The 27,576-nt window shown below is 42.2% G+C and overlaps 2 protein-coding genes across 5 annotated transcripts in view; one reads left to right on the top strand and one right to left on the bottom strand.

Moving 5' to 3' along the window:
• acad11 (acyl-CoA dehydrogenase family, member 11) overlaps positions 1 to 27,576 on the top strand; it is a 60,231-nt gene that overhangs the window by 7,534 nt on the left and 25,121 nt on the right. For all 3 annotated transcript variants that reach the window (XR_014600076.1, XM_084048289.1, XM_084048288.1), the window contains exons 8-13: positions 682 to 788; positions 1,570 to 1,681; positions 4,241 to 4,318; positions 4,730 to 4,868; positions 5,154 to 5,261; positions 10,684 to 10,782. Coding sequence is in view for 2 of the 3 variants with exons in the window: in XM_084048289.1 (XP_083904415.1) it covers positions 682 to 788; positions 1,570 to 1,681; positions 4,241 to 4,318; positions 4,730 to 4,868; positions 5,154 to 5,261; positions 10,684 to 10,782 (643 nt within the window). In the remaining variant the exon portion in view is untranslated. The remainder of the gene's footprint in view (positions 1 to 681; positions 789 to 1,569; positions 1,682 to 4,240; positions 4,319 to 4,729; positions 4,869 to 5,153; positions 5,262 to 10,683; positions 10,783 to 27,576) is intronic.
• ackr4b (atypical chemokine receptor 4b) lies at positions 21,985 to 26,992 on the bottom strand. 2 transcript variants are annotated; one of them, XM_084048292.1, is made up of 2 exons: positions 26,775 to 26,992; positions 21,985 to 23,128 (listed from the first exon to the last, which is right to left on the bottom strand). In XM_084048292.1, exon 2 carries the CDS (start codon positions 23,121 to 23,123, stop codon positions 22,008 to 22,010), a length of 1,116 nt encoding a protein of 371 aa, XP_083904418.1. In that variant the 5' UTR covers positions 23,124 to 23,128; positions 26,775 to 26,992; the 3' UTR covers positions 21,985 to 22,007. The 2 variants fall into 2 exon arrangements, with proteins under 2 accessions (XP_083904418.1, XP_083904417.1); XM_084048291.1 differs by having other exon boundaries at positions 21,985 to 23,133; positions 26,775 to 26,982.

Below are 27,576 nucleotides of genomic sequence, written 5' to 3' on the forward strand. Positions count from 1 at the left end.
GGCGGGGCTTCAGCAATTCATGCTCGTCCCTATTGGTGGTCTAAGTCCACATACCAAATTTGGACTTGGTGGCATGCTGCACACTGGAGTTATAGCTGTTTAAAATCCCATGCTCATCCCGTGCTCGGACATAACATACGCTGGGGGTCCCTGGACCCCTCTTTGATAACCAGTGGTACGTGTGGGCAATGAGAGGAGAGATGGCATAGGCAGTGTCCACGTCTGTGTGTGTGTGTGTGTGTGTGTGCGCGTGTGTTTGTATGTGTGTCTATTTTGCCGTGCTCATCCCAGGCTCATACGACGGACGGACGGACGGACGGACATACGGACAAAGTCAAGCTTAGAGCGGTTGGCACCGCTAATAACCAATAACATTTGCTTTAAAAATCGTTCAAAGTCAAGTGGATGGCAGAGTTCACAACAACTATAAAGAATATATAATGGTGAACGTTATAGTTATAGTTATTTTTTATAGTGCTCAGTGTGAACGCCCCTTTATTCAGAATGAGCACATCATTCTTGGATAGCAGCTGTTGCTTAGGCAGTCTTGGAGTGCATTCATGCAATGCCCTCATGTCACATTTGTTCCCTATAGACCATTCTTCTGTTTTCTCTCTCTCTCTCTCTCTCTCTCTCTCTCTCTCTTCCCCCCCCCCCCCCTTTCTCTCCTTTTTTCATCAGGGGGTCTATGCCCGCCACCTACTGGGTAATGCCAGTGCACCTAATGCTGCTGAGTTTGGCCAGTGTGTGGAGCCCTTGGCCAAGGTTGCCCTGCAGCTGGCGCATAAGTAATTACTGTTTTCCCTCTCTATATAGTTTCAGCATGAACAGTATATGTAATTAACCTTACCGTGTGACCGTACTTCATTGTCATGTAAAGTTTAGTTGTAGAGCCCCTTAATCACAGTCTCAAAGGGGTGTTACAGGCCCACATTTGACAAAGGGAACAAAATTACAACCTCTGTCCTTAGATCATCAACCAGACAAGGATCTAAGGACGGGAACAGAAAAAGATGAAAACACCCTTCAGGGCGGACAGGTGTGAACTCTGGCCCTGTCGTATATCAGTACAGTAGAGTATTTCAGTGCAGTTTAAGTGACATGTTGAATCCATCAAGAAGGAGTGAATGCTTTGCACCCAGCTGGTGCCGTTCAGTGCCCTCCAGGGCTCCTAAGCTGGAATGTATGAAACGGCAAAGTTGATGTCTTCCAGATCTTTTCTTATTAAAGAGGATTAAAGTAGATTTATTTATTTATATTTTAAATCTGGAAAAGTGTAAAAAAGATTTAACAAACACACACACACATAAAATTACGTACACACATTAAATATGTGACAAAACCCATGTTATGTCATGTTTATTGAGAAGATTAATCTTCTTCTCTAGAGTGATATAGCCTTCATATTTCCGTGTCACTGACCAAAATCAATAAAAAGCAAGTCTTTTGCACACCCGCAAAGGCGACCAAAATCAACAAATTCACACACGTTCATCCATCTCTCGTCCACGCACTTTTCCATTCCCCTGCTGACTATTAAACTTGTGAGACGGGTGTCCTCCCATGCAGGTCCCTCCCAGGCCCAGCTGAAGACAAGCTGTTCCTCCAGACGTCCAGAGGCCGAGCAGTCCTCCAGCAGGTCAAAGACTTCATGAGACAACACGTGCTTCCTGCCCAGGAGGTCAGTGCCCATGTAATAATCGCTGATAGATCATTGTCTGTTTGTGTGCTGTACCGTCCTCTGGGAACACGGCTACGTTTAACACGTTACAAAGTTAATAGTTTATTATCGTTTATTCTTATCGTGATAAGAAAACACTCACAATAATCGTATCGCAGAGATTTTAATTCATCGTGATCGTGAAATTGTCCTCCGTCATACACTAGGATGAATTAGCTTTTGTTGAGCTGCAAATTCTGCTGCAAATTCAGTACCACTCTATACTTGATAAAACGGACCTGTAAAGAGCACATTTGGTGGCATTTTAAGTTTTAAGCATATTTAGATTATCGCGATAATATCGTTAATCGCAATTATTTTTGTCACAATAATTGTGACATGTCATTTTCACATCGTCCCATCCCTCATTTGATTTGTAGCTATGAAAATACAGTGAAAATTAAACGGAAAATATAGCTGCAAGCAGCGATAATACGGGGCCAGGAGAGAGAAAGAGAAATGATAATTCCTTTAACAGGTCAGTTCATGAAAGTCCTTGCGGTCTTGTTTCCAATGAGGGCCTGTGAGCAATTAGGGGTTAAGAGTCTTGCTCAGGGACAAATTTCATTTCATCGACACATTTGCTGACCTGGCCTGGAATCGTACCTGGGTCAACCAGAGCCTCTGGCTCCCGAACCACTCAGCTATGGCCGACCCTGAGAGAGAGAGAGAGAGAGAGAGAGAGAGAGAGAGAGAGAGAGAGAGAGAGAGAGAGAGAGAGAGAGAGAGAGAGAGAGAGAGAGAGAGAGAGAGAGAGAGAGAGAGAGAGAGAGAGAGAGAGAGAGAGAGAGAGAGAGAGAGAGAGAGAGAAACGGAATAGATTGAAGAGACAGAGAGACAAACATGGAAACGGAATAGATTGAAGATAGAAACGGAATAGATTGAAGAGACAGAGAGAGAGACATGGAAACGGAATAGATTGAAGATAGAAACGGAATAGATTGAAGAGAGAGAGAGAGCCTTGGAAACGGAATAGATTGAGTCATGTTTTTTGCAATTCAACTTAAATGAGTCTGCATCAAGTGAGGCTTGAACCGGCAACCTTGCGATGGTGAGGCACTCTTAGGTAGCTGCAACACTACCTATAGTGCTATAGCTTTGTCCTGTTCTGTCATGACCCAAGCCCCTGTTTCACTAAAACAAAGATCACTCGTTCACAAACCATTTACCAATGAAGAAATTGTACATCTCCTCAGAACCAAAACTAGTGAAAGTAGCCGATCTACAAGCTCACAAACCATTAAAAGTTGTCAGATTGTACATCGGCTATTTTCACAATGAAGTATGTTATACATTGAAAAAACATACTCTCATTGCTATCTGAAAAGTTGTGAGATTGTAGATCAGCTGTATGTAAAAACACTCAATTAAGTATTTCATGTTATCTTTAACAATTGCAGATGTATTCATTGATAGTCATGTTGTGTGAAATGCAACTTAGATGAAGTCTGCACCAAGTGAGGCTTGAACTGGTGACCTTCAGGTTGTGGGGCACACATTTAAGCGAGAGGCCACCAACAGACAAGAACCTGTGAAAGGAGATCACACTGATGATACAGTTTCACGCAAATAGGTGAAAAATCCTGGGTTTAAGTGTTTTTCAAACTGCTCAAGATTGCGGACAATCTAAGGGCGGTGCTTACTGGTCAACGTGATAGATGTGTTCCTCATTAGTCAAGGCACATGTGTAAGCAGGTCTAATGGCTGTCGGCCAAACGAGGCATGACTTTTGCCTGTTTAAAGTTTCAATTTTCAAAAAATTGCTATAGCGCCCCCGTTTGACCAATTGGAGTAAGATTGGTTTCAGTGATATTTGGAATGGCCCTTTACATTTCTGCAAAGTTTCAAAGAATGGTAAGTCTGCATGTATGTGTTAGGGGCAGATGAATAATTGTCATAAAACTGCAATATTCATTGGCTCATTAGCTTCATTTTTTCACTTATGGAAAATATTTTGCAAACGATTTTTGGCATAGGTCCAAAGTTCATGTGTAAAAAGTTTCGTGCAGATTACTCAAAAATCCCAGGAGGAGATAGGTTTTAACTGTTTTTCATATAATTCAAAATGGTGGGAGATCTAAAGGTCAGAGGTCAAAAGTCAGAGTGTGAAAGTTGTTCAGCATGAGGAGACGCATGTGTGCATCGAAGTTTCATGGCTGTAGGTGAAACAGGGCATGAGTTGTACCTGTTCAAAGTTGGCATTTTTCAATTGAGTGCTATAGCGCCACCTTTTGACGAAAGATTGTGAGAATTATTTCTTGATCGTTTTTCATGACCATCTATCATATGGCCGAGTTTCATAAAAAGCGACTGCACGGTTCAGCCAGAACTGCCAAAAGTGGCAGAAGAAGAAACGGAATAATCTGAATAACAAAACGGGTCCATGCTGGAAGCCTGGCCCCGTAATAAAGGTTCTTTCTTCCAGCCCGTGTTCCGTCATCAGCATTTTATGTTTATAATTCTGTCCCGTCTCTTAGCAAAGCCCTGCCCCAAACATCTTCTTTTATTGTTTTGCCCCAGGAAGTTGCAGAATACTACTCCAAACATGCTCTCTCCCCACAGAGATGGCACACTCCCCAAGTGATAGAGGATTTGAAGGTAAGTAGTGGGAAGGAATAGATTTTACTGCTGGGGTTTTGATATCATTATGTTATATTGCTTTTAGTGCATTCATTGCTCCTTTAACCTGTGAAGATAGATTTATTGGCAATCTGTCATTCATGCCTTCAGCGAAGCCCCCATGAGATTCCAAGCTAATGAACTCTACTTGTTATAAACCACGGTGGCGTTTTTACGGTCAATAAAGATGGGATGATGCAATGTTTTTGTCTTGTGTATGATGTATTTATGGATAAAGGAATGCATATCGTTGCTGTCGGGCAGAATTCTCATACCTCCATATTTCAACTTAATGCCCTACTTCATCATACTACACAGTCACACACAAAAGTAGCATATATTGCATGGACAGGTTTCTGCCCGACAGTGATGATATTATGTGTGTTTTAGGCAAAGGCCAGGGGGGCGGGGCTGTGGAACCTCTTTCTGCCTGCTGCCAGTGGTCTTAGTCAGCTGGACTACGCCTACATCGCAGAGGAAACTGGCCGCTGCATCTACGCCCCTGAGGTGTTCAACTGCCAGGCCCCTGGTAAATCAATACGTTTTTCAGAAAACTCTTAGGAAACACTTTTTCCTGGCATTCCTGGCAAAAACTTTTTCAGATGGAGGTGGTCATTTCCTTGACACAAAAAAGTTTGAGAACTACTGATTTAGAAGGCATTTGTAGAATCGGCCTCAGGTCTTAATGGTTTAAAGTCTTCTGATATATCCTCACATATAGGCAAACATGTGATTTCTAAGACAGATCAAAGTGGAAACAAAGTGAAAAGAAAGAAAAGAATAAAAGCTCTATTTGTGCACTGTTTTCCTGCAGATACAGGGAACATGGAGGTGCTCCATATGTTTGGCAGTGATGAACAGAAGAGCAAGTGGCTGGAGCCTCTACTCCGAGGAGACATCCGCTCCTGTTTCTGCATGACAGGTACTACTTGGCCAAGTCCAGTCAGTCACCTGTTCGTGACATTCAAGTATTTGCATTGTGTGCATTTACACTTTTAGTGAACAAATGAATACATGGATAAATATAAATACCTTTATTGATCCTGTAAGGGAAACTCAATTGGCATAACAGGCAGCACAGCGGAACACAAAACAGATACAGGTAGGAGCGGAGTAAAAAAAGGAGTAAACGAATAGTAGCGTGGTAGTATAGACATGGATATGAAGAAAAATAATAAACCTGCACAATCATCTGCTCTGATGTAATTTAATGACAACGTTTCGAGGCTCTTCAAGGCTCTGACTCTTAACACATTCACTGCCAGAAGTTTTTCAGATTTTTTGCAGTTTTAAGCCAAGAGATTTTTCATTGAAAAACAAGAAATGACAAAGTCATAATATCCCCGCTTGCGGCAGGCTTTTTTTGCCCCAATCTGCAGCACAAAATGTAAAAGTTGTTAAAATAAAATCTCAGCCATTCCAATGCAACAAAAATAACTCCACAGAGGTTCATTGGTTGGCTACCAATATAAAGTAAGTGTGTGTGTGTGTGTGTGTGTGTGCGTGCGTGCGTGTGTGTGTGCGCGCAATGTAATGTATATCTACACACAAGGCGGCGACCCGTTGTGAGCGTGTAGATCTGCTATTTTAATGAAACATGAAACACGCTGAGTAATTAATTATATACACACATATATATATATATATATATATTACTATCAGAATATAGTATTTTAACCTTTTAACAAAATATTTTTTGTTTTAACCAAAAAATATCACTTACCCTACCTTTAAGTAAAAGTATCAATACTGCAATCAATGTACAAGTAACCTACTCTGTTACAAGTAAATGTCCGGAATTCAAAATGTGCTTGAGGAAAAGTACAAAAGTATTGGTATCAAAATGTACGTAAAGTACCAAAAGCAAAAGTTCTAAAATGTTTGAAAATAGCAGATCTACAAGCGCACAATACGTTGTGAGCTTGTAGGTTGAAAATAGGGCTAAAGTGGTGAACGTATGTTTTACAATGTATGTCTATAAAGTAACAAGTAACTAAAGTTTTCAAATAATTGTAGTGGAGTAAAAGTACAATATTTGCGTGTGAGATGTAGTTGAGTTGAAGTAAAAGTACTGATTAATGGAAACACTCCAGTTAAGTAAAAGTACCTCAACTGGTTAATTTTAAAAACAAATAATTGATCTACAATCTCACTGATCTGCTATTTTCACCAGCTGAAATAGTTACTTCATAATGTAGGCTATACCCTTGCCCAAGTCAAAACAACAGTGTTTCACTTAGAAATGTATGAGCAACACAAATAAACCCACACACACACACCCAGTAGGACTGGTTGATAGTGTTGTATTCATTGTTCTGAATCCTGGACAAAAGGCCGGTGGTGAGCAGTTAGTACTCATTTAATTTCAATTGGCAGGTAGCCTAATGGTCGTCAACAGCACAACATGTAACTACAAAGAAATGAAGATGACAAAAGACAGCTAATGATTGTCAGGTGGTGGACAATTAACACGTTTCAGAATGAATGAAAGACGCAATCAGAGTGACGCACAGCCAGCCACACAGTAGGCTTTAGCCAAAACAATAGTATTCAAATAGTTAGGCTAAATTAATGTATTAAGGTATGACAGGAATAGCTTTGGAGGCAGTATATTTTGTATTTACCCCTCTCTTACTATGGAACGTGGGGAGTTGCCTGCATTCAGTGTATTGTACGGTAACTTAGTGTTGTAGATGATTAGTAGCCTTAAAGCTACTAAGCCTAATAAACATTGGTGGAAAAAGTACTCAAATGTTTTATTTAAGTGAACGTATGAATACTGCAATGTAATTGTACTCTGTTACAATAAATGGGCGGAATTAAAAATGTACTTGAGTAAAACAAGTACAAAAGTATCGGTAGCAAAATGTACCAAAACTGAAAGTATTGAAATGTTTGAAAATAGCAGATCTACAAGGCGTCGCGATGCGACGCGTTGTGAGCTTAAGTACAGTACTTGAGTAAATGTACTTAGTTACTTACCACTGCAAATGAGCAGCTACACATAGTCGTGACGTCTTTGTTGAACTGCAACATGGTGTTTGCACTTTGTTCATTTGCAGCCTGTACATCTACATAAACGTTCAGATTTCAAATATAAAGTGCTTATACCATGGCCACAGATGTTACAATTCACTTCGGGTGGGTATAAGTACCCATATCTTCAGCATTGTTCAATAAAAAGCATTGTATTCCGATCGGCGGCCATTTTCTCATAGAGATATAATGTGTCTGACTGAAATACACGCCCAAACGGATACAGCCGCGTAGTTGAAAGAAAACGGAGACAATGGCCACCGATCGGATTAAAATGCTTTTTATTGAACAATACGGAAGATACGGGTACTTATGAGGGCCCGTACGCAAGGGATAATGCATGGGGAGGTAGTCATTATTGAAATTTAGATTTTAATAATGACTACCTCCCCATGCATTATCCCGCTTATTACACGGCTACTTAATAAATACATAAATACATTTACCCAAAAGTAACAACAAAACAAAGTATTTCCTTGCTTACGGCAATGAAAGTATTCCATAAGTATTGGGCTGGGCGGACAAGTTCGCCTCGCAAAAACAAATGACGAAATGGAAAAAAACTCGCCCCAAAACACACTCGCCCCCCATTCTATTTACTGCCGATTTGCCTGTAATACCGCCGGATTTGCCCCGGGGCGACTGTGTTTTGGGGCGAGCGTTTTGGTATTCCCCCGTTGTTGTGCCACGATAAACAAGGAAGCGCAGTGGATCAAATAGAATGACTTCTCGGTTATTGCATCGTCTATTTCTCACTTCAAATTTTTTCAAAAACATTCTTGAGAGCAACGTTTAGTTGTAAATGACATTGTTTGTTTGTTTACATGGCTGTCATGTTGGATAAAGCATATAACCAAGCAGCACAGGTTGACATGAGCAGGTGTTCTGAGTCTCTGATTACACAGCGGCCCGTTATAGAGCTCATCGGTCATTATCCAGAAATAATGACCGATGACTGACCAATCAGAATCGAGCATTCAACCAAGCCGTGTAATAAACAATTATAACACCCGTGGCCATGAGTTAAGCACTTTATATTTGAAATCTGAACGTTTATGTAGATGTATGGGCTGTAAATGAATAAAGTGCAAACACCAGGTTGCAGTTACGAGCTAACGAGGCTATGAAGCCTAGCTAGTAGCTACGTTGTTTTGTGCACATCTTCAGTGGAATACTTCCATAAATTCCATACTAACCTCGCGTTACCAGTGTTAAACGAACGTCGAGCGGCTCACAACAAATACAAAACAGCCACTGATATTTTCAAGCAACTTTACAGAAAACGAGGTCGCTTATAATAAGCATACATAGCAACAATAATAGTCAATCTATATACCATTGTAAAGGTACGGGCCTTGTGATTACAATGATGCAAACCATTCTGAGATAGCTGACGCTAAAATCAACGTTTAAAGTGGTCATGTAGCCTAATGGGCTTGTTTTCATTGACCTGGTTGCTTATTTCTCTCTCAAAAATCTGGCAACCGTGTCATTATTTGGACCAACGAAGAAGAAAATGCGGAAGCGAGCCTCTTTTGAAAGGCCCGGAGAGTGGACATTACCGCGTTTGGCTAAAAACAGTTAGTTAGTAACATCATACAAGCATACAAGCTAACTATTAGCCAAATTCGGCTAGCGCTCAGACGAATCCACTGAGAGAGGCGTGTCTAGTCCCATAGCTTGGGAGGACGAGGGCGCCCGTTCAGAGTATGGGAAAGTATCCCATTGGCTTAAACGACAGCCAATCACGCAAAAAAAGTGTCGAATACATGTCGGAAATCTGTTGCCTAGTACTCAGTGTGAAAATAGACCCGCAGCTCTGCAAGCGGGTAAAAAAAGTACTCAGGAGCCGAGATACAGAATTTTTAAGTTTTAAGTTAACAAGGAAGTGGATGGGAGTCTAGATCTTGGAAAAATCATATCTCCTTGGTCTTTGGGTCAAAATTAAAAAACAAAAAAAGAAATTGATTTTTTTTTTGTTGCTAAAATCGAGTTAACTCGATCTAGGCAAGCAAGTGATGGATTCTAAAATCGAGTTAACTCGATCTAGGCAATCAATGTGTTAAAGTCAGTTTGAGTTTGACCCGATGGCCTTGGCTCAAAACGTTGTCATATTAAATTACATTGGAGCAGATGAGTGTGCGTGTGCGGGTTTATTCTTTTTCTTCATGTCACTTTCAAAACACCCAGCACCTCAACCAAGTGATGTGTGATGTGCACATTCTATTCGTTTTAGTAGAAATACCAAATAGGACTACGCATATTGTTGCAGGGATCCTAAAGATAATAATGTTGTGTATGTCGTGATGACTGTGAGGCCACTTTGAACATTTCACTCCACCGCAAAACCAAGCACTCTGTTATGCACTGACAGAGTTGTTTAATTACACTGAAATTCAGCATAATGTGGTTTGCTTCCCCAACATTCCTGCAATGGTTGCGGTGCAATTGACTCTCAATGGACCTAGTTACCTTGACTGCTGTAAACTGTGCAAGGCTTGTCAGAAACAATATGTGCGTGGCCAGCAGTACTAGACACAAATCCACCTACACCGTAAGATGTGTTAACTCAGAGAGTCTAAAAAATGACCCTTATGGGTATGACCAATGACTCATACAGTGTATATGAGTCATTTTCTCCCTGTTTGCTTCCTTGATTGCGTGATCCCACACTAGATAGACTCAACACAGTGTCCTTGCCAGAGGTGATTACAGTGGGTGTGAACCTCTGTTAATTATACTGTATTCAACCTCAAATATGGTTTAGCGTTTTTTTAGGATGTTTTCCTTCGGGTTATTAGACTAAAGGAATTGCAGATGAACGCCTCTGTTTTTCTCTTGGGATGCATTCTTCACTTTAGGTTGCATAAAAAGCCATTATACTGTACGTTCAGGAATTTAAAGTAGTATAGAAAAATTTGGAAATACTGTACTACTGATAAGCTCTGCCAATGCTGAAAAAAAAGCAAGAACAACAACAGTTCTGTCCTTTGTTTGAGCTGGAATCCATAATTTAAGAAATGAAAGTACATAGAGGTGAAGCAGTTGGCTGGGGAAATATTTCATGTCTCACATCTACAGATGAAGAACTTTAATTCAGCCTGTTTGGGTGGGTTTCATGACAATTTTTTTGTAAAAAAAAAAAGAAAATGTTAAAACATTGTTTTGTGTTTATTGTAGGTAATACAATTTTGGTTAGTTGCAACCATTGCCTTTAATCATCAGTTTAGTTTACTTAGTCTTTCCAAATTGTCCTTTTTGAGTGACATTTAATTTCATTAAAGGCTGATTAACCATGTCCTCCACAGAGCCTGATGTCGCCTCCAGCGATGCCACCAACATGGCGTGTACCCTCCGCAGGGATAAAGACCATTACGTTATCCATGGCAAGAAATGGTGGAGCAGTGGTAGGTTCATTTTAAGTGCTCATTTTGTTTCTGCCGAAGAACATTTTCATCAGTTGCTCCGTGAAGGAGACTGCAAGAGCCTGTCTTTTCTGCTTATACCATAAAAGACTACTTGAAATCCTAAAAGGCGTTACTAATGGCACCAAGCGGTTTGATGTTGAGTTGTGTCTAGCATTAATTGCCTTTTAAAAAGGTTCCCTTAACTTGAAAATGTCCTTCAAAGTAAATACTAAACTGCAACTTCTATAGTATAGTCACCTGGGCGAGGGTGTATGTTGTATGTTGCGAGACCCGAAACACCCTATGACCCCAGGCTACAACACTGATGATACGTCCCAGTTGCATCCATGTGATGTTTTTCTTTATCAGTTATTCTATTTATAGTGGCTCATAGGAATTTTTAGACTACGTGACAACCAGGAATAGTTTGGTGACCACAGGAGAGACTGTTGACAGCCGGAATGTAGACGGCATCCCGGGAGCAGTATGGGTTAGCGCCCCATGCTGTGTCTTCCGTGAGGAAGAAGCCCAACAAACCCGCGGTGAGGCCTTTAGGAGGGCCATTCCAGCGTACCGCAAGTGGAGCTAATACCATTAGACGGCCCAATCTAGTGGTATCGGCACAAGGAACCATCACGCCAGAATGAAATGTTTGGATTTGGATGGTGCAGAGGATCTGGTACAGCGCTCAGGTCCTGGACCTGGTGAGACGAAGGAGGAGCCCGGCCAGGAGACAACCCACAGAGCCTAGTCCCTCCACGTGCCAGAGCCTCCCCGAGTTCCGGCAGAGTACTTCCGGAGAAGCGGACTGCCCTGTCTTTCCCTATAGGACTGACCGTGGGTGCTACTGGGACGTAAGTCGGGGCTTGATCAACCCTGGCTGGGTCACCTGGGCGAGGGTGTATGTTGTATGTTGCGAGACCCGAAACACCCTATGACCCCAGGCTACAACACTGATGATACGTCCCAGTTGCATCCATGTGATGTTTTTCTTTATCAGTTATTCTATTTATAGTGGCTCATAGGAATTTTTAGACTACGTGACAACCAGGAATAGTTTGGTGACCACAGGAGAGACTGTTGACAGCCGGAATGTAGACGGCATCCCGGGAGCAGTATGGGTTAGCGCCCCATGCTGTGTCTTCCGTGAGGAAGAAGCCCAACAAACCCGCGGTGAGGCCTTTAGGAGGGCCATTCCAGCGTACCGCAAGTGGAGCTAATACCATTAGACGGCCCAATCTAGTGGTATCGGCACAAGGAACCATCACGCCAGAATGAAATGTTTGGATTTGGATGGTGCAGAGGATCTGGTACAGCGCTCAGGTCCTGGACCTGGTGAGACGAAGGAGGAGCCCGGCCAGGAGACAACCCACAGAGCCTAGTCCCTCCACGTGCCAGAGCCTCCCCGAGTTCCGGCAGAGTACTTCCGGAGAAGCGGACTGCCCTGTCTTTCCCTATAGGACTGACCGTGGGTGCTACTGGGACGTAAGTCGGGGCTTGATCAACCCTGGCTGGGTCACCTGGGCGAGGGTGTATGTTGTATGTTGCGAGACCCGAAACACCCTATGACCCCAGGCTACAACACTGATGATACGTCCCAGTTGCATCCATGTGATGTTTTTCTTTATCAGTTATTCTATTTATAGTGGCTCATAGGAATTTTTAGACTACGTGACAACCAGGAATAGTTTGGTGACCACAGGAGAGACTGTTGACAGCCGGAATGTAGACGGCATCCCGGGAGCAGTATGGGTTAGCGCCCCATGCTGTGTCTTCCGTGAGGAAGAAGCCCAACAAACCCGCGGTGAGGCCTTTAGGAGGGCCATTCCAGCGTACCGCAAGTGGAGCTAATACCATTAGACGGCCCAATCTAGTGGTATCGGCACAAGGAACCATCACGCCAGAATGAAATGTTTGGATTTGGATGGTGCAGAGGATCTGGTACAGCGCTCAGGTCCTGGACCTGGTGAGACGAAGGAGGAGCCCGGCCAGGAGACAACCCACAGAGCCTAGTCCCTCCACGTGCCAGAGCCTCCCCGAGTTCCGGCAGAGTACTTCCGGAGAAGCGGACTGCCCTGTCTTTCCCTATAGGACTGACCGTGGGTGCTACTGGGACGTAAGTCGGGGCTTGATCAACCCTGGCTGGGTCACCTGGGCGAGGGTGTATGTTGTATGTTGCGAGACCCGAAACACCCTATGACCCCAGGCTACAACACTGATGATACGTCCCAGTTGCATCCATGTGATGTTTTTCTTTATCAGTGACATTAAAGTGGTGGTCAGAGTGTTTACAAAAACAGTCTATTTATATACTGTACTATATACATACCATACTGTATATACGTATCCAACGAGCAAGGGAGTCGAGAGAAATAGCCCATCCTCACACATGGTGAACAGAAGGCAGACATTAACAGAGTCGTAGCATAAACAAACATTCTTTGATTCATTATTAATCAGCGAAATTGCCTCTGTAGACGGTTTTAATGTTTACAAGGGCCTCTCTGGAATAAATCTGAGTGTTGACACGCGTACAGAGTTTATTTTGGGCAGATAAAGAAATGACCCGTCCATTACTCACTGAATATTCATCAGCTTTACTGTTTAGGCTGCGTTTTGAATCTTGCCCAATTAGATTTGTTTCTTCGGTTCAGTTCAGAGACACTCTAGCTAAAACAAAGTCCTGGGTTTAATTGAACCATAACTAACTTGATTGATTGATACATAATCGGTGCTGCATGGCGATGGCTAACACTAAGATTGTTGTGTTTTGTCTCTTGTGGCCCTCGTCAGCCGGTGTCTGCTGGAAAGTTACCGGCGTTTACCCCGTCATACATTGTGGCCTGAGGTATTCTTAGTATAAACATTCCCATCTCAATGGGGAAACATTAGACCGTTGTTTTTCATACCTATACGAAACATGCTGTAACTAACTCTTCCTCGCCAGAGAGCCTCTGGTTCTGGGTCTTAGAAAGGATCACCCAGATTCCCACCTGTCCAAATCTAAATGAGAATTAATTAATTTATTAAGTTTAAATAATCATAGTTGGACTTGATGATGTCACTGCTGTAGGAACATATTCAAAGACAGATAGGGGTATAAGTGTATGCTGGCACACAACAAAAAGTGTTAATCTGTGAATGTAAAAATGGACCCATACAATTACCCTCTGTAAAGATAGAACATAAATTAACACTTTACTGTCTCTAGAGATGACCAGATGTCACAGCAGTGCAATACAACACATTGCTTCTTATCCATTACCAATGTCTACCGTTTTATTAACATTTGAATATATTTGTACCTATAATATGTCATACATTACTTTTGCGTGACACCTGTAATAATACTGACCGTAGTATGACAGTATGATTTGGCTGATGAAATGATTGCAATTTTCTTTGACATGTTAATGCTTTCATTCTTTTCTTTCCACTTCATTAGTGCTTTGTTGCACCTTGTTAAACCACAGTCATGCTTTAATCTTCCCTAAGCTTGCAACCGCATTCTATGGCCAAGTGATGATTGCATTTACAATTCCTGCCGTACCTAATGGGTATTGAAGTGAGAAATGCATTCTCCACCCTGTACACCTGACAAACAAGTGTTGGTTTTGGTTTTTCATTGGTCACGCATCGTTAAAGAGCCGTTCCTTGCCAATTGTTTGTGTTCTTTTCAAATAGCTAGAAACAGTTGTTGCTATGTGATGTTTGAATAACAAGGCCAGGCAAGTTTATTTGTATGACACATTTCAACAAGGCAATTCAAAGTGCTTTACACGAGACAGAAAACATTAAGTTAAGACAAAGTGCAAAAGAAACACGATAAAAGGTAATTAGAATTATATAATAACCTAAAATAAAACATAAAAGTACAATAATAAAGTTATAGTGCAGCACGAGAAGTGACTAAAAACATGCATTTTTCTGGGAGTTAGTTTGAGAAATGTGATGCATAAAAACTGAACGCTGCTTCTCCACATTTAGTTCGGGAGTTGGGGACATAAAGTTGACCTGTCCCACTCATTACATGTGTATTTTGACACGTAACGGTGTGACACGTAAAATAATCTGTGCTTTATAGACCAACAGTAGTATTTTGAAGTCAATTATTTGACAGACAGGGAGCCAGTGTAAAGATCTGAGAAGTGGAGTGATATGATCCACTTTCTTGGTATTAGTAAAGACTTGAGCAGCAGCGTTCAATCTGAATCAACTGCAGCTGTCTGATCATAAGGAGTCCTTTAAAGACACGTGTTACAGCAGTCCTGAACTACTGTTGCACTGAAGATAAATGCATGGAATGCAAGTTTTTCAAAAACTCTGCTGAGACACAAGTCCTTTAATCCTATATTCTTAAGGTGATTGTAGACTGACTTTGTAAGTGTCTTAAGGTTGGAATTCAGGGGTGAGCCCATGACTAACTGCACCAAGTGTTTGGCTTATGGCTTTTGGATAAGAAGTCCACACACTGTTCTCAAGCTCCATTTATGCAACGTTTCAACCTTCTAGGTCTTCATCAGGCAAATTAAAAATATTGAATATTTGCCTGATGAAGACCTAGAAGGTCGAAACGTTGCATAAATAAAAAGTGAGTTTTTTTTGGAGCTTGAGAACAGTGTGCAGACTTTCTTCTTATCCTTGATTCTTCCCTTGATGTCCAGCACCTGGCCTAAATGCAGGCGTGGGATTTGCACACAATCTTCTCTGTGGCTTATGGCTTTTAACATTGCCGATTGAAGCTGTGTACTTATATTGACCTTTATTTATTCAGGGAAGACCATTGAGAGCAAGCTCTCTTTTTCAAGGACGCCCTGAGTACAACTTGATCACAACATATACAATATAATTTTAAATAAAGTGTATATATATATATATATATATATATATATATATATATATATAAAATATAATGAGCAACAAAAAACATCATACTGTAATGCAGACACATAAGGGCTACACAAAGCAGGTGCAGTCCTTATGTAATGCTTCCTCAAGTAGTACCCTAAATGTCTCTATAGAGACCAATTGATCCAGTTTCAGAGAGTCCTGGAGTTTGTTCCATTTGTTATAGAAGATGAAGGCAGTCTTTCCTTGTTTACTGTTCATTTGTGGAGTGATAAGTCCAATGTGTGTCTGTGAGCGTGTTTGATATCCCAGTACACACTTCTCACTTTTTTGTTTTTTACTTTGTTTATTGGATTTTCCACAGAAGCTATGTTGATTTGTTCAATACACTTACTCAGTGCTTGTATTTGACCATGGTGATATGGTATGGTTATGTAAATGTCTATGTTGTCTGCATAATTATGGTAACATAAGCCAGTGGCAGCTTGTTGAACAGAACAGGAGATGTATAATTGCCTATAGACACAAAGTAATCCCTGTACTTTTTAGTAGGATTCAAACCAGTTTAATACTGTGCCAGAAAGTCCCACCAAATCTTCCAGTAAGTCTAGTATTATGTTGTCAAGCGTGTCGAATGCAGCACTGAGATCCAGTAATACTGAAATTCTGCCACTGTCTGTGATGTCATTGAAGACTTAAACAAGAGCAGTCTCAGTGCTGTGCTGTGGTCGAAATCCTGACTGGAAGATATCAAAACCGTTGTTCAGAGCCAAGAAGTTGTTTGTTTATTTAAAAATTTGAGGTTTGATATGGACCAACAATTGTTCATGGGTGATTTTGTCTAGATTATTATTTTTCTAAGAAACTGATGACTGCAGTCTGCAGTTTCAGGCCCTGTGAGGAAAAACCTGACGTAAGAGACATGTTGACAATTTGCAGAAGTTTGAATCATTCTTGGGGGCAAAAATCTCTAAGCAGAATATCAAGGCAACAGGAGGAGGATGAATAGTGTCCCCCAAGTTTTTAGCACAAATAGCACTGAATACTGAGTAAAATTAAGTAGCTAAAGGTAATGCATCAAATAGACACGCAGCAACAGTGCATTTAAAGGTGTATGCGTGACGCCTACACGCTACATGATGCCTGTCATAAAAATACATCACCACTGATAAATGGTTGTACCAGTGGTCATAAAGTTTTATTATGTTGCTTTCAAAGTCAAATTGACATCATCCTCTATGTCATTGGTTCTCAAAGTGGGGTCCGAGGACCCCCAGGGGTACTCGAGGGGGTTCCAGGGGGTACCCAGCAAAATGTGTAGATATAGCATCAGAATAATGCATTATTATACAAGTTCATAGCTATGAGCTATGAGCTTGTAGATCTGCTATTTTTGAAAAATATTTTTTGCAAATCTTTGAATATATATATTTTTAAAGCATATATTTTTTAACTCAAATCTTTGCTTCTGGGGGTCCCTGGAACAAAATATTTTTAGATGGGGGTCCGCGGCCAAATACATATCATTTTGGGGGTCCTTGACATGAAAAAGTTTGAGAACCACTGCTCTATGTTAAGTGACATAGTTGTCAGTATGTACTGTATGCTTATGCTGGGTGGCACGCTGTGCAATGTAAGTTAGTGTCACAGTGTATTATAGTTGTGTTTCATTGTTTTTGTCTGTCAGTGGTTCTCAAAGTGGGGTCCCCCCCAGGGGTCCTTGAGGGAGTTCCAGGGAGTTCCTGGAAATGTTTGGTAGTTATTCATTACATGGACCCTTACGGATATGTAACTCCCTTACGGGTCCATTTGGTTCCATTTGTACACTATCTGAATGTGTGTCTCTGGTCTAATGCATACGAAACTGGCGGTCTTTGAAATTAAGGCGGTCCTTGAAATGAAATAGTTTGAGAACCACTGGCCTTATGTGACCATTCAAAGGAGTGTTCCCCGGAATCCCTGTGAGTCACTCTGCCCTGGCCTGTGCTTTGTTTCACTTCAGTCCTGCTCAAACAGCCATTTCTAAATAGGGAAGTAACACGACATGATTGTTGAGCTATGTAATCAACCTTTGGTTTCTTTGGAAACTAAATCCAAGGATACAGTGATGTTATGGCTGTACATAGTTTCCAACGGTCTAGCACTGGCATGTATCCGTATGGTATCTGCTCCATTTACAATGAGAAACAGAGGGTGAAAGAAATAGTTTTTTTTGTTATTTACAGTATTTGATTACTCTAATTGCCTGGGAGTTCCCGTCTTAGGTTGTTGTGGTTTTAATTATACTGTACTGTACACATGCTGCATTCACACAGTACAATAAGATGATATCGAGATGAACTTCTATTGACACCCAGAGGACAATTTCAGGTGTCATGGCAGTAACGGCTGTGTGTGTGTGTGTGTGTGTGTGTGTGTGTGTGTGTGTGTGTGTGTGTGTGGGTGTGGGTGGGTGTGTGTGGGGGTGTGTACGCGTAGACTATCAACAATGAATACAAGAATTGGAAAGGATGTGTAGTATCAACCATGAGTACAGTAGTTATCCTTAATAGGCATCTGTCAAACTTCTGTTACATTCTAGTTGTCAAAAAACAGTCAGTGCAGGTTTGAAAGGTTTCTCACATGGAGGTCCAGCTTGGTTGTGGAGCCTGATGGCTACTGGCACAAAGGACTGTCCAATGTGGTTTGTGGTGTGCTGAGATGGGATGAGTCTGTGGCTGAACGTGCTCTATAGTGCTCTAGGCCTATGCACTTTAAAGCAAAAACATTACTCTTAATCCATATGAGATCAGAAATAGAATTGTATTTATTGCCAGGTATTTTTGCATGTTTGAGGAATTTGTGGTGAGGTTGGTGTACTATTACACTGAATAGCAATGGTAAATATTTAGTACGATCTGAAAGATATACAGGTAAATATAAGGATACAGTTAACAGAAACTAAGTGATATTGTTTGGTTAAAACAAAAAGGGTTTTGTTTAAAGGTTAAAGCACTATATTCTCTATATTGTTAGAGTGTTTATTCAGTACAGAGGTCTCCCTCTGTCTCTCCATAACTATTACATTTGTCTGCTAATTTCTTAGTGCCATCACTTCCAATTTCACTTGTTTAATCTGTATTCTGTGCAAGTTCTCTCTCCTGATTGAATAACATCAATATGCATTGTCAGGTATCCCGACCTGACAATGCATTTTCTGTTCACTAAAGAGCAGGAGAGACAGGGAGACTCCTGTTACTGAACAACACTCTATGTCAACGAGTACTATCAGAATATAGAGCTATTTAACACTTATTTTAACGAAGAAATGACACTTTTACCTACCTTTTAATGAATGATGCATATACATTTTACACATGTTAGCACTTTATCTTTTCTCAATTGTGTTTGGTTTCCTCACTTCTGTTGTAAAGGTTACTTAATAGAGGTATGGCTGTTTTATATTTTTGGCACACAGAACCACCGTACGTAGAAGTGTAAATCCGGCTGTAGTAGCCTGTATGCAACCCTGAGTTATGGAAGGTTTCCATGTTGTAATGTTCTTTCCCTGGGGCGTGGTTGTTTATTCCAATGATTTCCAGACCTACTGCCTGTTATCTTCAAACCATAGTCACTTGTAGTCAATGTGCACGCAAACATATGTCGCTGCACATGTTTGCTATCATCAGTACATGTTGATACGTCTCTATTCATCGTGGTGTCGGGTCTACGGTATGTGAAACGTGTTAAGCTGACCAAGCCTCATCTGATCCCAATTAAGGCAAAGTTAAGTGTCAAACCTTTTTTGTGACTTTGACATTCATGCTGCAATGCCTTTAGCAGCACGTCTAGACCAGGTTGAGTCTCCCACTAATACTGAATGTGCATCTAAAGCCTGAGCTTCTATTTTCGATCCGCAAAACACTGGCAAGCAATTAAGTATAAATTAGGCATAATACAGATTGGAAATATGCAGAGTTTGAGTGCAGTCTATTCCAGTGTGAGTAGGACTGTTGATTTGTTGGGACACTCATACCAGATCTAGCCTGCCTAGTTTGCCTTGCCCTGGGATTGAGTAACATGCCCTCGTTTATTCACCCATTTTCAGTACCCTTGGCTTGCAACGTGATTCCTTTGCATAGAAACACAGTCACTCCTTTCCTCAAAGTCTTAGAGGAAGGAAGGTGTCTAAAGAGACCTTTGAGAATGGAGCCCGGTAACCCTTTTGTTTGAATTCTTTGAGTGCATCCATCGCACAACCCTCGTTGTGCGTTATTCAAATCCCCACAGCTTCCAAACATCCGGCCTGCGGGCCACAGCAGAGCACATACTGTAGGATGAATTACAGGTGCTGTAATGGAGATAAACAAGGAAAACAATGGAGGAAGCCATTATGGCATTGTGAGCTATCTGTTGGGGCGGAGTGTGGTCTGTGGGGATTTAGTCCCATTGAAGCTGACCCATGTCTGTCTCTGGCTGTCGGCACTGTAAACATCCCTGAATGAAGCACTGTTTAACTTCTGGACCGTAGCCACACACACTGCTCTGGGCCTAGATTTGGCATTCATCCGCCAGGCTAAAAGGCCGGGTACAGAGATAGTGTTTTTTCCCCATCTGTCAGTGTGTGAGGCGCTAATCTCGCAAACCGTTAACTTGGACCGATAAGCGGTCCAAACCTTTTTGTGCAAGCTGCCAGTAGGCCATGGAAGACACTCCACCCCAGATTTTTCAAATCAGCCTCAAGGTGGCGCTATACCAGCCCACTTTACGTTTTGGCTTATAACACAAATCAACATTTATTTTCCTTGGATGATGAAACTCATATATGTCATGCACATTTCCGTAGATTGTCTGGCTGCCATTTTGCTTATCTTCAAAATACTTTTTACTACTACCCCCACAGGTTATGTCCAAAACCCACACAAATCTATACAAATTATCTCTGGAGTCATGTGATAAACTTTTTTTGTGATAAAGTTTGCATTATGGGCCTATATTTACAAAAGAATTACACATCATCCGATCAACCCCAAATCTGAATCACATATTGAGCGGCCTCTACACAACACAGAGCCAAAAGTGATTTCACTTAGAGTAGACTCATACAGGGCACTGCAAGTAAGACATTTAAAAAAACTATCTTCAACAAATTAAGTACATATTATCTCGGGAGTCACAAAGGGCATCCAACAGGGTTTTTTATTCCATGCTGTTTGCTGTTAGTCCAAAATTACAAAAACAAAAAGCATCATTTATCATGATCGCAACATCCAATCAACCCTAAAATTGGAATCCCATGTTGAGGGCCCTCTGTAGAGAGCACCTCCAAAAGTGCTCACTTCTGACCATAAGTGGCACCACAAATGCAAGAATTTGAACTATATGTTGTAGAAATGCTATTTCCCCCTGCAACTTCCTCGGGTCCTGACGGCTGCAACCCACGCCTTACACAACCCTATTCATAAGTTTCCTGGGGCATGGTGGGCATCACTTCCTGTCGATTTGATCCCTGATACCTGATCAAATCGACAGGAAGTGATGCCCACCATGCCCTAGGAAACTTGTGGATAGGTTAGGCCGCCCTGCCTGGCAGGAATATGTGCTCTGGAGTGCACCCCTTTCTAGTTGCTTATTTGCTTTTGTTTTCACAGGGGATTAGTGGGGAACATTTTGATCTGGCCCTTGTGTAATGTTACATGATGGCACTGAGTCAATTGAAAGAGAATTCCCCCCTCCCCCTGTACAAACCCTCTTTTACACTCAGATGATGATCAAGGGAAGATGAGTGTAAGGGGAAATTGCATTTATTCTGGGGAAATTGCATTTATTCTGGGAAATTGCATTTATTCAGGGAGTTCCCCCCAAAACTTCTTGATGGGAACTCCACTGCTGTTTGCGCCCCAGTGTCCCTCTGACTCTACCAGCCGTCTGCTGTGCAGACAGGCTGCCCTCTGATCCTCACCCCGAGCCAGACAATGCAGCTGTAAGCTGATCATCTGGCATCATAATGTAGCACAGGCTTTGTACTGCAACTCTGAATTGAGTTGTCAAGAAGTTGACACTGGAGAATTGGGTATCTGAAGTTTGAGTTGCATTAACTGTAAATGTGACAGAAGTGACTACTATATATTTGTGTCAAAGGACAGACTTGTCTTTTATTTTAAATATTGTCCATAACGTACAAAATGGTTGTATTTAGGAGCTGCATATTATCAAACTCTACAAATACAATCTGACAGTCATTGTTAGCTTTTGTCTATTTAGATATATAATTTAGTAACATTCATAATAATGTAAGTTAAAGGCTACCACACACATTATATATAAAAAGTTTGTTGATATATTTACAAAAAGGTGCATAAGGTGCATTAAACGTTTTTCTTTTTTTTTTTAAGTCTTTAGATCGTTAAAGTGCTTGTGTCGTTGTCTTCCGAGGCGGACTGCGAGTGCGTGCGATCGTTCGTGTTGAGCGCGATTTCCACCGCCGGCTCTTGGTCGATGCGCTGTGGGTGTCTCCCGAGCCGCTGACCGATGCGCTTGGCGGTCCTGAGGACATGACCCCTGAAAGAGGACCCTATGAAGGCGTAGAGGATGGGGTTGATGCAGGCGTGCGTCAGTGCCAGGCTCTCGGTCACCTGGAGAGCCCGGTCCAGCCCCTTGCTGAGGTCACATTCGGTCACCAGCGCGTAGATGACGTCCAGCGCTCGGCACAGCTTCACCACGTTGTAGGGCAGCTGGGTCAGCAGGAACACGGCCACCATGGCCAGTAGGACACGCAGGGCGCGCCACTTCTTGTCCCTCTGCACGCCGGGGGCGCGGCTCAGCGCCCGCCCCACCCAGGAGTAGCACACCACCATGACCAGGAAGGGCAACAGGAAGCTCAAGGTCACCTCCACCAGCTCCAGGGTAGCCTTGGCAGGCCGGGCCATGCTGGGAGGGTAGATGGCCATGCAGGTCATCCTGTGTGACATGTGCATCACCTTGGAGAAGATGAGGTCAGGCAGGGCCAAGAAGCTGGCCGACACCCATATGGCGATGCACACCAGCAGCCACCGCCTCCTGGCCCGTTGGCCCGTCCCGCTGCGACCGACGGCGTTGTAGGCCAAAGCGCGGTAGCGGTCCACGCTGATGCACGCCAGCAGAAACATGCCGCAGCTGAAGTTGGTCCCGTACAGGAAGGTGGTGATCTTGCAGGCCGCCTCGCCCAGCCTCCAGCCGTGCACGGCGTCGGCCGCCCAGAAGGGCAGCGTGAACAGCAGCAGGAGGTCGGACACGGCGAGGTTGAGGATGCACACGTCCGTTAGCGTGCGCCTTCGCCGCGGCGCCGCGTACACCACCACCACCAGGGCGTTGCCGGCGAGGCCCACCACCAGGACCAGGGCGTAGATCGCCGGGAGGAAGATGCTGGCGAAGGAGCGCACCGCCTCCTTGTCGCAGACGGTGTGGTAGTCGCTGTAGTCGTAGCTGTCGTTGCCCTGGTCACCGTAGTCGTCGACATCGTGGTCCTCGTCCATGTTCACTACGCTGAGGGGAAAGAAGAGAGCGATAGAGGATGAAACGGAGGATTCCTGCTTAGATTATTTTCTTTTAATGTTGTAAATTCAACAACTTGATAACTGTAGCCTAGTTAAACTCGCTACTTATCATCGCTGTCGGTGGAAATCTTGTATGTCCAAAACTGTTACATTTCAGGAAATGGAACAAAGAACCTGTGTTCCAATGGACCCAGTGTTGCAGTTATTAAGTCACAATACAATACAATACTTTTCATTGGTTCAATATCTATGAAATCCACTGACATACTTAACCTACTTATTTTTATAGTGAAAATAGCTGATGTACAAGCTCATGGTGCGACTCGTTGTGAGCTTGCCGATTGGCTGTTTTTGCTACTTCTCCCTGACACTGTCATATGACAAAGTTTAAACTAGGGCATACATTTATGGGGCGAAATAAAAAATTAAAAAACATAAAAAGATTAGATACAAGGTTTCCGCCCAACAGCGACAATATTAGAGTCAGCTAAGGTTACAGTTACACATAACAGATGCTGAATGATGTGTTGGAATGACACACAGAAAGGACAGTGGTTGTAGTATTTTTGAATGAGAACCACATTTAGTTATTTAAATTGTATACTAAGTGAGACGTCTGTCCCACTCTGTGATCTTTAACACCCTCCCAATTGAGGGCCCGGACTCCTAGTTGGTAAGAGCACTGATCTAAAAGTTGATGTGTAAGCTCTGTCCATCCGTATTTAATGTGCTTTTAGACTGATCCACTATCCGAGGCGTCTGATGTTGTGTTTATACTGGCGCTGACAAAAGCTACAAAATGGACAAGCGTGGGCAGCTACATTGCTGATGAGTTTACCGTTGAAGTGTTACTCAAGCCACACTGCGTAAATCAAAAGGTTAGGCTTAAATAGCTCAGGGAACTGAACAGCAAGAATTCGTTTTTTCTTCCGTTTACAGAACAGCCGGGAACTCTGGGGAGAGGAGGGGAGTGGAAATGGTGAAACAAAAACACAGATTGATTGATGCTTCACTGCGTCATGTTGGAGCACTGAAAAGAAAGTGGAAGTCGGCTCATCAACTTATGTCAAGTTAATGCGTGACGCATTAACTAGTGTCGGGCATCATCAGTCTATAGCTGGGGTATTTTTCAGGCCGAGGACCCCTTGAGAGAGAGCGAGATGAAGCAGGGACCCCCTACGGATTCATAGTTTAATGTGTGTTTTCAGACATTTAACCACTGAAATCCTCAATACTTTCTAAACTTGACCTCTTGCTCGGTACTTGATCTGCTCTTTTTTTCCCTGTACACCAAACCTCACAACGTGACAAAGACGTCGTTGTGAGCTTGTAGATCTGCTATTTTCGGCTAATGTTCCCCCCAGAATAGGGATGCGAGGGTTCAAGTGGTTGATGTAGAAATAAAAAATAGATAAAAGTACCTATCAGGCTATCACGCACACATTTGGCGGCCCCCCTGCAGTATCTCTGAGGACCCCCTAGGGGCCCCGGACCCCCTGTTGAAGCCCCCTGGTCTATAGCTTCATGTTGCTGGCTTTCATTGAAAATGACTTGTAGCCTGTTGCTATGTTCCCACTAGTGTGAACTCAGCGTGAGAGCCTGACTTATTTTGCATAATACGTGCAGATCTGTGGATGAGTCAAATAAAGAGTGGGCTTGGGAACCGCAAGTTTCCTGTCATTTGGAACGCGGCGGGGGAAAAGAAACCAAGCGCTCCAAATGCAAAAAAGAAAAACAGGAGCTCCTTTCAGTGGAATCTCTTTCGCATGCTTTCTCTAACAGACTGTCTGTTAGGATTGTGTGCGGGCTAGCGCATCCACCCCAGCTGAATTCCCTGGGTTAACACACCGAAAACAATACTGGCAATACTTGTTACATTCTAACATTGTTTATTTAATGAAAGTTTTTTTTTAACAGTTTGTAGACCGATTGAGACAGATGGGAAACCTTGAACTTAATTTTCCCGTAACACACCGAAAATAATACTGGCAATACTTGCTACTTTTTAACAGTTTGTCCTCTGATTGAGACAGATGGGAAACCTTGAACTTAATTTTCTCTTAACCACTTTAACTGTAGTGTCCCAATTTTGGGCATGCCATTACAGGCAAAAATTAATATATATATATATATATATATATTGCACTGTTTGATGGATATTTATCCTTTAGAACTAACATTGATTTTATTTTATTAGACGTCATACAGGAAAAACACATGTTACATCATATTCATCATCGGAGAAACGTCAAGGATACAAACATTAGAAAGTCGTGCGACTTATTTCCATTGTGGTCCTTGTTGTGGTGTTCTTTTTCCAAAACTTGAGTGTCTCTACCAGGGATTATCTGGGTCTATGTTTTGGCTGCATGATTGTGAAGCTGTGAATCTTATCTGTGAACATGGCATGCATGCCCAGATGCCCCTGCTGCTGAACTGAGGGAGAGGTACACTTATCAGGCTTATCATGTTGTTAGCATTCTCCTGTTGCAGGGCATGCTGAGAACTACTCTGTGTGTGTGTGTGTGTGTGTGTGTGTGTGTGTGTGTGTGTGTGTGTGTGTGTGTGTGTGTGTGTGTGTGTGTGTGCGTGTGCGTGCGCTGCACATAGTAGTTTCACTTCTTCAAACCAGCATTCTTAATCAAAACCCTTGTCCCCACTTCAGTGTAAATTTATCGGATGACCTTAGAGTTGTCCTTGTAGATATGAGACATTTTTGCAAGGCAGCTCATTAACAAGTTCAGTTTAGGGAAGTCTGCAAAGCTTTGCAGCAGACAGACCCAATACGCAGGTGAGTGCTGTAGATAGCATCATAGCTGGTCTAGTTAAAAAGCAGATGAGGTTTTGAGAATATTAGTGTGGTATGTTGGCTTTGGCAGGTGGGACATCTCCAGATTTGTAGCCTTGACAGCAACAGTCATATTATGAATAGCTTTGGGGTTTGTTATGTAACACGTCAATATTTGTTAGCAGGGAGGAGGGACCCTTAGTGAAACAGATGTTGCCAAGGAATATTCAGAAGTATGTGAAGTATCCATCCTGCTGCCACAGCTGTTGCGTCATGAATAAATACACAGTAAGATGTTTTGTTTTTAACGGTAAAATCATGTGTTAATTTGACAAGGAGTCAGTTGGTTAACAGTAAGGGTATAGTGTACACTCTGTTTAATTTACTCTCAGGATTCGTCCATGTGCCATAAATTATTGTGGGAAATATGAATTCTAATATTATGAAATTCCCTTTTTCATTTTCTTTCAATGTCTGCCTCAGGAAAATTAATCCACATGTCACCATGCTATTTATACAGTATCACCATTACATCAGCTATATACAGTAGTAAAGTAATAAAGTCTTTGGAACAGGACTTTGACTGTCCAACAGCCAGCTAATTCACTTCAAAACAAAACAAAGTACATTACTTTTTGAGAAAGGCTCTCAATGCATAGAGCCTTACAAGAGGTAATGTCATGGTACACTACAGTAAATTGTTATGGAAACAAATCAGAAATCCAATCCAAAACCAAAGTTTATTTAATTCACCTTCACTGCTGTATTCTCTGTAATCTGTAGAATTCAGTTTAGCCTATACATTTGTAAATGTACATACAATGGCGACATAGTAGACTTACCCGCTGTTTTATTATGTTTGGTACTGTCCTCAGATGAAATGGTACAAGTCCTGTTTGCCAGCGTTGTATGGAATGGAGATGTTTAAAAAGTCTTTATAGCTCTGAGTCCGGCCCACACTTCGAGGGAACACCTCTGTGTCAGTGTGTGCGTGTGTGACGTGTGTGTGTGTGGGGGTGGGGGGGGTTGGGTGAGTGTGTTTGCGTATGCAAGACTGCACGACACAAGGCACACTCCTCCTTCAGTGAGTCATGTACTTTATGTGCACCGCTGCATGGTGTGGTGCTATATACTGTATCTCTCCTCAGTCAGCATTCAGCTTTTCAAAGTGCACAGGTGAATCACTGCTTGACATTAAATATGGCTCTAACATACCGTATAGAAGTTGAACTATTTATAGATGCTTAATGTTGTTTAGATAGATGCTAGGTATGTCGTTTACTTGCTGACAGATGCCAGTTGTGTTAGTCAGGTAGATGAAGGTATTGTATCTCTGCTGTCGGGCAGAAACACAACTATGTCGAAAACCTTTCAGGAAATGAAAAACAAAAACATGTTTTTAAAACAACACAACACTGCCTCATCAAAGTTGGTATGGTGACTTTATACATTGTCAGATACTTGTCAGAATGTGTCCCTATATTATCATCACTACCCAAATCCAAAAAAGTTTTTGACCATTAATGTGGAGATATTTGTTTTGTCCATCATTGATTAGAATGACAAAGTCAGACGGAAAAAAAACCTGAGTTGGAATTAGGTGGTTTTAAATTCTCAAACTGACAGTTTGAGAATTAGTCAGGT

The sequence above is a fragment of the Gymnoscopelus microlampas genome (assembly GCF_963454915.1).
Source record: "Gymnoscopelus microlampas genome assembly, chromosome: 22".
Taxonomy (NCBI): domain Eukaryota; kingdom Metazoa; phylum Chordata; class Actinopteri; order Myctophiformes; family Myctophidae; genus Gymnoscopelus; species Gymnoscopelus microlampas.